Source organism: Rhagoletis zephyria, unplaced genomic scaffold, assembly GCF_001687245.7.
Source record: "Rhagoletis zephyria isolate East Lansing unplaced genomic scaffold, Rhagoletis_zephyria_1.1 Rzeph_scaffold_05906, whole genome shotgun sequence".
Lineage (NCBI taxonomy): Eukaryota > Metazoa > Arthropoda > Insecta > Diptera > Tephritidae > Rhagoletis > Rhagoletis zephyria.
The window spans coordinates 26,981-39,109 of NW_016162989.1; the positions used below are offsets into that span (position 1 = coordinate 26,981).

Sequence of the window (12,129 nt, forward strand, 5' to 3'; positions counted from 1 at the left end):
ATATTCGTATTTTTTATGTACCACGGTGCTCCGCATATGGCGCGTACAATTTTTGACTGCAGTCTTTGAAGTCTGTTCAAAATGGAATTGCACGCTGTGCCCAAAGCCCGATTCCATATGCCCAACATGGTTTAATCATCATATTAAAAAGCAAAATCTTGTTATCTAGGCTTAATTTAGATTTGTGTCCTATAACCCATTGAAGGCTTGCTTGTTTTCTATATGCTTTTTCCAGGTAAGTCTTCTATCTAGTGTCATCCCAAGGTATTTTACACTATATTTTTGTGTTATAGCCTTGCTGTTTATTTTTAGTGGTGGGCAAGTTTCTTTCTTCAAAGTAAATGTTGTCTGAACACACTTGTTTTCGTTAACCTTTATCCTCCAAGAACCTAGCCATAGCTCTAACTTTTTCAAATATTCTTGCAGCTTGTAAGAAGCCTCTTTAGGGTCGGAACTATTGCTTAGGATAGCTGTGTCATCAGCAAACGTTGAAATAGTTAGACTACCATCAATCACGAGTGTATATTACGTACAATATGGGTCCTAGAACACTGCCTTGAGGGACACCTGCATATATTGGGTGACTTTCCGTTCTTAAGGAATTCTGCCTGACTCTGAAGTTTCTCCCCAGCAGAAAGCTTTCCAGAATTGCATGCGTATTTGCAGGGAGTGAAACCTTTAGTTTGTATATAAGGCCATCATGCCAGACTTTGTCAAAAGCTTGAGAGATGTCCAAAAATACACCGGTGCAGTATTGCTTCCCTTCGAAGGCTTTTCTAATACAAGAAACAATTCTATGAACTTGGTCTACAGTGCCATGTTTTTCACGAAAACCAAACTGATGTGGTGATATTATTTGGTTACTTGTTAGTGAAGGTTGTATTTTTTTCAATAGAAGTTTTTCAAATATTTTGGAAAATACAGAAATCAAGCTAATCGGCACGATAATTATTTCCGAAAGTTTCCATAAGTCGGGGAAGTGCCCCAACCTAAGCATGTTATTAAAAATATGTAACAAAAAATGTACGGCAGTTTGTGGAAGCTCCTTTATCATTTCACCTGTAATCCTATCGTAACCAGGCGCTTTATTCTTCTGCATATCATGAACAATGGTGTTAATTAACACCCCTATTCTGCAACTCTTTCGCATTCGGATTTTGCTACGAATCGTAGAAATAGTATGCTGTAATCCGAATCGTATTTTCGAACTTTCGAAATTCGTAACAATGACATGCCTAAAAACGAACGAGTAAGCTTTTTTGCGTAATTTTGTACGAAAACAATTCTGTGTCGGAGGCGAAATAAAAAATGTATATCGATGTGTGTTTGCAAGAAATATTGGTGGTGTTCATTTAAACATATAAATTTGCCTTTCGCATATACGTATATTTTTTTTATCCACTGCTTTATATAAACGAGCAAAAAAGAATATTTGTTGCCCCTTATCGAGAAACTTGGGTCCGGTTTAGTTAATGTACAACGATTTTCGGTTGCTGTGTCCAAACGCATAACCCGAATCCATAAACTTTAACATACACGTGTAATCAAAGGATTCACATTTTATTTAAGATAAATGTTTCAAATTTCCTACCACTAGCTTATTAATAAACTCGGTTTGCACTATGCACTTTTTTGCAAATTTCGTCGTGGGTTCTGCGCAAAAACACTGTGGACGGCGTAGCCGGAGTGATATGCACAAGAAATGTTGTATACCTCTGACATGCGGAAGCCCCTCTTCCCCGCAACACAGAAAGGAGAATTCTACTTAGTAAGGGTTATAATCCCTAAGCGCGGCCGAAGGCAGAAGCAAGCGCAACAGGATGTTTTCAATGGCTTGGAAGAAGCTGTTATTGCATTAACTGGATTGAGAACCAGAGCTTCAGCCATAGGAGGAGTTCTGGCTTGTGGTTCAACAATTCAACCAGAAGCTGACATAGATGCGCCCATGGTTACTATGCCCGACAACTCCGCATACCTTTGTGAATTCATTGCCATAGCGCCCGCTTAATCTGCTGCTATAATTGCAAATACATCAGAATCTATAATTTTCCTCAAAATATGTAAAATCAACCAATTTTACAATAAACAAGCACATGATGAGTGTTTTTTTAATTCCTTTCCACTTTGTTTTCCTTCATTCAGCTATCTTCGAAAAACAACTGATAGCTGGCAATGCTGCATATGTTTCCGCAAGGGTTGCAGCATGTGGATTTTTCGTTTTTCGTAGCGTAGCTACGATGAGAGCCTTCATTGGGTCTAAAGACTTGTGAAAGATGGCAGGCGAAAGCGTTCGCTTTATCCTCATCATTCCTCGCCCAGCTTCCATTCTGAGTACGTAATGGTGCTTCTCGAAGAACGGGCCTCTTCGCATGCTTCAGTGTTCGCCAAAGGGAGTAGTCAGTCTGTTTAGAAGCAGACAAGGACTGAAGGATCGACTGCATACTTCTTTCTTTTTCCGCCTGCAACAAAATACGTAATTCCTTTGTACACGCATTCAACTATTGTTTAAGCTTCGGAGGGCGAATTCTTTGCCATTCCCTTCTCAATTTGCGCTTTTTACTTATTAAGTTAAGAATGTTTATGGTGTGCAGGTCAGGGCAGTAAGAACTGCGATGTTTAATAGAAGGATTTGGTGTTGCAATTTCTGCGGCCTTAACTATTATATCAGTGAGATTTTCAGCTGCCCTGTCGATATCATTCTTGGTCTGAATAGGAATTTGCGGGTCAATGTGCGAACTGGCACACTTTTTGTTATTTAACCAGTTTGTGTGCTTATTTGTAAGATTTTTTTTGTTGTTCTTCATAATTAATAAACATTGATAATGTCATGAGGCAGGGTGAATGATCTGAAGAGAGATCAAATGAGGCTTCAGTATTAACTCCAAAGTCAATAAGATCGGGTATTTTTTGGGGGTCAGATGGCCAATACGTTGGCTGACCAGTAGACAAGACGTCAAAGCTTCTGTTCTGGTTTACTTTATATAGATTTCTACCCTTTGGTGTAATCAATCTAGATCCCCAAAATGTGTGCTTGGCATTGTAGTCTCCTGCTACAATAAACTCACTGCCAAACTTTAGGAAAAAGTCATTAAATTGTTTTTGTGTTATGTTATGACGAGGGGGGCAGTATATAGCAGATACAGTAAGGACACCCAAGTGGTCATCAATGTGTATTGCAGTGTTATGAATGAACTCATCACTTTGCGATTCTAATTCATAGTGCTTTATTCTGTTACGAATGAGAATAGCTGTTCCACTTCGGGCTTTACCTTGTGGATGCTTAGTATCATAGAATTTGTACTCATTAATTTGAAAGTTACAAACAAAACGTCTATATAATATCGCTCTAGGAAAATTTCTAGTTCGTTTTTATGCTGGGCTATCCCGTTCGCATTCCAAAAACAAATTTTGAGATTATTCCTAGTTTAGCTAAAATGGCTTGAAGTAATAGATTTTGATTTTTAATCGAATCTTGTACCATACTCTGCATTGCCATCATTTGCTCCTGCATAACTTTCATAAAGTTGTTTATAGNATATGATATCGCTCTAGGAAAATTTCTAGTTCGTTTTTATGCTGGGCTATCCCGTTCGCATTCCAAAACAAATTTTGAGATTATTCCTAGTTTAGCTAAAATGGCTTGAAGTAATAGATTTTGATTTTTAATCGAATCTTGTACCATACTCTGCATTGCCATCATTTGCTCCTGCATAACTTTCATAAAGTTGTTTATAGTAACTTCTAGGTTATTACTATTCTGACCAAAAAGAGGTTGTGTCGGAGGAGTATTTTTGAGCATTTGTGCATATGAAGTAAAGTTATTAACAGTCATTGGCGCAGACATTGGCTTAGCGGGTTCTGGTATGGGATTTTGCCTAATAGGAATATTTTTGGGAATTGTTTTCTCTTTCATTTAGATATAAACTGGACATCCTCTATAGTTAGCAGTGTAATTTCCACCGCAGTTACTGCACTTTTAGGATTTTGGGTCCATTTTTGGTTTCACACATTCTTTAGACGTGTGTAGATCTCCACAGATATCACAGACACCAGGTAAGATGCAGTAGCGACGTGTGTGACCAAATTCCTGGCAGTTATGACATTGAACAGGGCCTCTACGCTTATGGGGTTCTTCTACGGAGATTTTACGGTGTAGAAGATATCGCAATTGATATATTTGATGCACTTCCCCTTTCTTCAGATTGTGAAAGTCAGGTTCTAGCTCTATTTTGAACATCGGTTGAGGGATGTTTTCTATATTTTTGATGTTGAAAACTTGCGCACCTTAAAACCTTTTTCCCTAAGAGCATTTTCTTTCTCTTGTGAGTTCACACTGGCCTCGATGCCTTTTATGACAACTTCTAGTCCTCGACTACTTTTAAGTTGATAGGTGTAATAAGATTTCTTACACTTATCAAACTCATTGGTAATTTCACGAAACATATCTTCGTTTTAAGCTTGTATTTTTATATTATATTACCCTTTTTAATAGGAACCACATGAAAATTATTTTTCCCTACTAGTTTTAGGAGAGTATCTACCAGAGCATTAGAACTTTGTTCTCGTAGATAAATAGGTGGAGGCTTGTATTTTTACCTTCCTTTTAATAGCTCGGGATGTAACTATGTAATATTGATGCGCCTAAAAGATGCAGCATTTTCTATTCTCAAGCTACATTCCTGATGACAGTACGAATGGCAATTGTAATAGAGAGGTTTTAGTTTTTTAAACTACAATTTTATTATTTAACTACCTGTTGGTTAGAATCATTATTCATCGAGAAACTTGGGTCCGGTTTAGTTATTTGTACAATGTTGTTGTGTCCAAACGCATAACCCGAATCTACTTTTACATACAAATTAAACTTTAATTTAAAATAAATGTTTCAAATTTCCGAGCAATAGTTTTTTAATAAATTCGGTATGCACTATGCACTTTTTTGTAAATTTCGATGTGGGTTCTGCGCAAAAATACTGTGGATGGCTTAGCCGGAGTTATATGTACAAGAAATGTTGTATGCCTTTGACATGCGGAAGCCCCTCTTCTCCGGCAACACAGAAAGGAGACTTATGATTAGTAAGGGTTATAGTCCCTAAGCGCGTCCGAAGGCAGAAGCAAGCGCAACAGGTGGTGGACCCAACAAAGTGCATATTTTCAATGGCTTGGAAGAAGCTGTTATTGCACTAACTGGATCGAGTACCAATTCTTCAGGCATAGGAGGTTGTCGTTGAACAATTAAACCAGAAGCTGACATAGATGCGTCCATGGTTACTGTTCGCAGCAGCAATAGATATGCGAAATATAAATGTATGATATCTCTTTATATGTATAACACAATACGCATGTATGTAGATATTTATGTATATTGATACTCATATGAACTCTAAACTACCTTTTCTAACCACTGGGTTTAAATTAGTGTAACAGTAGAATCATTCGATTTTTTACCAGCGTACGAGCATAAGCATTGCACTTGTTATTTTATTTTGCATTTCCTTATCACTAACCTTCTGCTTATTATATTTATTGTTGTGGAAATTATCTCAACTAACTGTGTACAAATATTTTAAGCGACCGGTTTGGGTACAATCAATTCGTTCACCTAAACTCATTTCACTTCTACTTTGGCTTTGAAATAAAGAAAACGCTTCGCATTTATATTGGAGACACATCGGTGTTTCAGTTATATTTGGAACTTTCTCGCCCTAAATTTTTCGCTGAAAGGATTAAGAAACGACTTAATCCTCAAACATTTGGTGACCTCGACATGATATTAAAATTTTCGCATTTTAATATTTCGTGATCGTTTGCCAATTGGAAGTAATCTCGGTTCGCATATTTGTATGTACAACAGCTTTCGACATACATTTTCGTTGCCATCGAGTGCATCCATAGGTTCAGTTAATAGCGCACATAATATATCGCGGATATTTCTCAACCGAAACCACAAATACTCGATTCGTTTGCTTAAAAATGTCAAAAAAAAGTCTAAATCGGTCGACGAGAGCGTTAGTCTAGCGTGTGATATCGCGTTTTACAAAAAGGAATGTAATTCCCTTCAACGGCAGCTGGATGCTCTCAATACCTTTTTGACAAATGATCTCTTAAAAGGTTTGGATGAAGCAGATATATCGGCTCGGCTTAAGCATGCGGAACGCATGCAGTTAAACTTTGAGAATGCTCGCTCAGCCCTAAAGCGACTGGACAGGAAGGAATTCGAGTCGGATTCGGACGAAAACTTTTGCAAGGCATATATTGCGGTTGAAGCGAAACTCAATCGTGAACTAAAGTCTAAGCAAAGGGCATGTGGCGCTCACTCATCGACTCTACGAACCTTCCCCTGGGAAGAAGCTGCGGTACAGCCTCCCCAACGACGGTCCAGGCTACCTGAGCTGAAAATTCCAGTTTTTAGCGGCTCATATCTCGATTGGCCATCGTTCTTCAGTACACTTACTTCAGCAATAGATAAGGACATGGAGATGTCCAAATTGGAAAAAATGCAGTATTTGATCACCACCCTCGATGGAGCAGCTTTAGATACCATCCGCTCACTTGAGCCCACGGAAGGAAATTATAGCAAAGCATTAGATTTATTAAAAGGACGTTTTGATAACAAATTGCTTATTTTTCAGGCTCACATAAAGGCAATTTTCGGGCTACAAGGTGTAGAGGTGGGCATTTCAGGCGGATTACGAAAATTAAGCGATCAAGTAAACGCGCATCTTCGGGCATTGCAAACTTTGGCAACTACGGAAGAAATCTATAATGGTTTACTCATTCATCTCGTGACGAGCAAACTAGATCTACACACGCACGAAAAATGGGAGGAGAACTTGTCTGCTCAAAAATTACCGACCTGGCTAGAGATGTCAACGTTTTTGGAAAAAAGATGTCGCATGGCTGAAAATTTGGAAAATGCTATGGTCAATCAGACACCTAGCAAACAGGTGGGCAGAAATTCAGCTCAATCAAAATCAAAAGCAAATGTACTAGTTGCAGCATCTAGTATAAAATCAACCTCACTTTGTGTTTTCTGCGATTAAAAGGAGCATTTTATTAATGTTTGTACTCGTTTTTTAAATCTTTCACCATAATTGCGCTATAAGGAAGCAAAAAGATTTCACTTGTGCTTGAATTGACTTCGTAAGGGCTACACTGTCAAGCAGTGCAAATCGGGCAACTGCAGGCATTGCCAAGCAAAACATAATTCGTTGTTGCATATAAATGGTAGTCAAGACAGTGCACCGACATCAAGCTCGCCCACAGCTGTCACAAACAGCCAATCATTAGCTCAACAGTCAACTTTAGTTACGTCATTAGTTGCCGGCCCTACACCTATCGTGTTGAAAAATCGTTCCAACAATTGTGTGCTATTAGCGACGGCCATCGTTTTAGTTAAAAATCGTGCAGGTACACTAGTTCCATGTCGAGCCATTTTAGACTCCGCACCTCAACTTAATTTCATTGCAACTCGACTTGCGAATCAGCTTCAACTTCGTTCCTGTCACTCACCAGTTTCAATATCTGGTATCGGAGAAGCGAGTATCATTGCCGATAGGTGTGTTGACATCTTTGCTCAAGCGAAAGATGGCAGCTTCTCAACATCGTTTGCAGCACTAAATCACACGAAGCATAACCGACTATCAGCCAAACTTTGATATCAAAGTCGACGGCTAGAACATACCCAATAACATTAAACTGGCTGATCCCACATTTTTCAAGGCAAGTCGCATTGACCTTTTGATTGGAGCTGAACTTTTCTATGACCTAATTTGCACTGGGCAAGTTAGGATACCTGACCACCTTCCTACGCTACAAAAAATTAAGTTGGGCTGGGTGGTTTCAGGAGGCGTATCGCACTTCAGTAGTCGCTCCACAACTCTTTCGTCCTTCAGAAATCCAAAGCCACTAGGAGATAGTAATGACATACTGGCAAGCATTGTCACGCGCTTTTGGGAGGTCGAAAATAGATTCGCCGCAACCCCTAACCCAACCTTGTCAGATGAAGACGTTTTCTGCGAGAAGCATTTCGTACAAAATCTCGTTCGTCTGCCATCAGGAGCGTATTCAGTAAGGCTACCTCCTAAATCNACTAGAAAGAAAGCTTCAAGAGATAAACCCACAAAGCGTTTATACTCAGACTTTATGCAGGAATACATGGATCTTGGTCACATGTCATTGGCTTTATTACTAGCAGGCGTTCCGGTTTACTACCTACCCCGCCATTGTGTTCAAAAACAAGATAGTACTACTACAAAATTGCGTGTAGTACTCGACGGATCTGCTAAAACCACTTCTGGGCACTCTTTAAACGATTTCTTGCTGTCAGGACCAACTGTACAATCGAAATTTTTAACACATTACTTCGTTTCAAGGTTGCGCTTTGTGGCGATATATGCAAAATGTATCGCTGTGTTAAAATGGCTAACCCTGATAACCAGTTGCAATTCATACTTTGGCGTGATGATCCATCCGAGGAAATAAGAATCTATAAGCTGGACACTGTGACATATGGTACAAGGCCAGCAGGCACCTAGCCAGCGAGGGGGCTCGGGTAAGGAGTTGATGTAAATAGCTTTAAATAAATGTAGCGAACAGTTTGAGTATCACTGTAAGTATGACACTTAATAAACGCAACGCAAACAGCTGTGACAAGAATTACTAGAAGAAGTAAACAAAAAGAGTAGAACAAATGTGCAAAAACAAAATGAAAGTTAACTACAAAGGATACAACAATAATGATAGCAACAAATGACTCGGCAAAATTAAAATGTATGCTAGTGACATTTAAATAAATTTACTTTAATATAAAACCAATAACTTTCACTTAGCTTCAATTATTTCACACTCTGAAGCTCATAAGCACTTTTTATCACTACTTTAACACAGAATTAGCACAATGAACTTAGTAAGTAGAAAGCCAAAATCAGAGCACAATAAAGTACAACCTCACAGCTTGACGTTTGCTTACTTGTTGATAGATTCACAAAACGTTCGATTCTCTCGGTAATAGCGCGGTTCTATGATCCACTTGGGCTAATTTCGCCTGTCATTATAAATTTGAAGGTATTTATGCACGGCTTATCGAAAGAAAAGTTGGATTGGGACNTTATCAGACAAATTTCTGTTTAGCTTAACGCCAATTTAAAATTCGGGAAAAATCACAAAACGTTCGATTCTCTCGGTAATAGCGCGGTTCTATGATCCACTTGGGCTAATTTCGCCTGTCATTATAAATTTGAAGGTATTTATGCACGGCTTATCGAAAGAAAAGTTGGATTGGGACGAAAGTTTGCCGCAGTCCCTGCATTGTACATGGTTGGATTTGTGCAGTCAACTATCCATCGTTAGCAGCCTTCGCTTCCCACGCTTCGTACTCGCTATGTAGGTACGTGTACAGCTCCACGCATTTTGTGATGCCAGTTTATCTGCTTACGGTGCTTGCATTTACACCCGTATTGAAGATCAAGGTGTCATAAAAACGAATCTTCTGAGTTCCAAGTCGAGAGTGACACCATTGAAAGCTATCACCGTCCCGAAACTCGAATTGTCAGCCGCATTGCTGCTGGCAGAATTGGTCTCAAACATTTTGGAAAATAGTCAGCTATCTTACGAATGTCATTGCTGTACGGACTCAATGATTGTTTTATCATGGCTGCGGTCTTTTCCTGGAAATTTTAACATATTTGTTTCCAATCGCGTAGCTCAGATTCAATCCCTTACATCGGGCATGACATGGCATCATGTTCCTACTGATCTAAATCCTGCGGATATTCTTTCACGTGGTTGTGCTCCAAAGGAGCTTCTAAATAACTTTCTTTGGGCAAATGGTCTTTCATTTATCCATACAGATTCATCGCACTGGCCAGGAAACATGGATTTCTTGACTGATCTTCCCGAAAGACGACGCCGTGTTCTAGTTACAAGCCCTCGAATCGATGCAACTATTGATTGCAAATTTCAAAATTCATTCGGCAAGCTACAACGCAATGTACCATCAACTGGATCGCTTACTGCCGATGACGTAGAATGTGGTACATTATTGTTAATCAGGCATATCCAGCAAGTGTACTTAGCAAAAGAATACAAAATACTTAAGGAAAATAAACAGCTACCTTCGTCTAGCAACCTGCTGTCTCTCAATCCATTTGTCGACGAATTTTGTGCACTTCGCGTTGGAGGACGACTTCATAATTCAAATTTGGACTTCGAGGAAAAGCATCCGCTTTTGCTACCAAAGAAGCATGCAGTCACCAACGCGCTCATTGAATTTTATCATCGAAAACTCTTGCATGCAGGACCATAGAGTTTGCTAGNATTTCTCTCAATCCATTTGTCGACGAATTTTGTGCACTTCGCGTTGGAGGACGACTTCATCATTCAAATTTGGACTTCGAGGCAAAGCATCCGCTTTTGCTACCAAAGAAGCATGCAGTCACCAACGCGCTCATTGAATTTTATCATCGAAAACTCTTGCATGCAGGACCATAGAGTTTGCTAGCATCGATCCGACAGCAGTATTGGCCTATTGGTGGGCGCAAACCAGTCGCTAAAATTGTCAATAAATGCATAAAGTGCTATCGCCTAAAGCCTCGGGTATTACAGCAAATTATGTCGTTTCTACCACAAGATCACGTGCGGCCATCCAGAACATTCCACACCACCGGGATTGATTACTGTGGACCATTTCATTACAAACACACTGTGCGCAACCGACAGCATGTCAAATGCTATTTATGCATTTTTGTTTGCTTTGCGACGAAAGCGACTTATCTTGAGCTTGTTCAAGATTTATCGAATCTATTATTAATCGCAGCACTTAAGCGTTTTATCAGCATTAGAGGCAAACCGAGCACCATCTGGTCTGATAACGCAACAAGTTTCGTAGGAGCGAAAAATGAGCTGGAGAAGCTGCGAATTTATTTTTTAATCAAAATCACAACAAGGCAATAGCAGAAGCTTGCATTGAAAATCATATAGACAGGAAATTCATTCCACCTCTTTCGCCGCACTTTGGTGGTTTATGGGAGGCTGCGGTCGAATCCGCAAAACTTAATTTTTATCGGACCGTTGGCATCTCCATTTTAACTTTTGATGAGCTTCGCACTTTGGTCTGTGAAATTTCTGCTATTTTAAACACACGCCCCCTCTGTCCAATTACAGAAAACCCACATGATCTTGACGTGCTTACACCAGTGCATTTCTTCATAGGTGGACCACTCGTAGCTATCACCGAACCTAACGTAACACATTTAAACATGAACCGCCTTAGCCGATGGCAGCGAATTTGTCAAATGCAGCAAATCTCCTGGCAAAAGTGGAGCACTTCATATTTATCACTGCTACAAGAGAGGTCTAAGTGGCGTACATCTACCCCAAATGTACAGCAAGGTGCTATGGTGCTTCTGAAAGACGACAACTTACCCCCCTTAAAATGGACTCTAGGTCGAATTGAACGCACATTCACTGGTGATGATGGATATGCCAGAGCAGCAATTATATGAACTGCAAGCGGACTTGGAAAAAGGGCCATAACCAAGATTGCTGTGCTTCCGATTGAATCAGACATGGTTGAAAGCCTACGCCTTCAAACGGGGGGAGTATGTTCGGAGCAGCAATATATATACGAAATATAAATTTATGATATCTCTTTATATGTATAATACAATACGCATGTATGTAGATATTTATGTATACTGATACTCATATGAACTCTAAACTACCTTTTCTAACCACTGGGTTTAAATTAGTGTAACAGTAGAATCATTCGATTTTTTACCAGCGTACAAGCATAAGCATTGCACTTGTTATTTTATTTTGCATTTCCTTATCACTAACCTTCTGCCTATTATATTTATTGTTGTGGAAATTATCTCAACTGTGTACAAATATTTTAAGCGACCGGTTTGGGTACAATTGAATTCGTTCACCTAAACTCATTTCACTTCTACTTTGGCTTTGAAATAAAGAAAACGCTTTGAATTTATATTGGAGACACATCGGTGTTTCATTTATATTTGGAACTTTCTCGCCCTAAATTTTTCGCTGAAAGGATTGAGAAACTACTTAATCCTCAAACAGTTACTATGCCCGACAGCTCCGCATATCTTTGTGAATTCACTTCCATAG

General features: G+C 39.3%; 1 protein-coding gene across 2 annotated transcripts; it reads left to right on the plus strand.

Annotated features, from left to right (window-relative positions):
- The first annotated feature begins 5,525 nt into the window (after nt 1-5,525).
- On the plus strand, nt 5,526-11,571 carry LOC108372599 (uncharacterized). 2 transcript variants are annotated; one of them, XM_017628328.1, is made up of 2 exons: nt 5,526-6,947; nt 11,164-11,571. In XM_017628328.1, the coding sequence occupies exons 1-2, from the start codon at nt 5,844-5,846 to the stop codon at nt 11,209-11,211; spliced, it is 1,152 nt and encodes a 383-aa protein (XP_017483817.1). In that variant the 5' UTR covers nt 5,526-5,843; the 3' UTR covers nt 11,212-11,571. The 2 variants fall into 2 exon arrangements, with proteins under 2 accessions (XP_017483817.1, XP_017483818.1); XM_017628329.1 differs by lacking the exon at nt 11,164-11,571 and adding an exon at nt 7,107-8,084.
- The last annotated feature ends 558 nt before the right edge of the window (nt 11,572-12,129 follow it).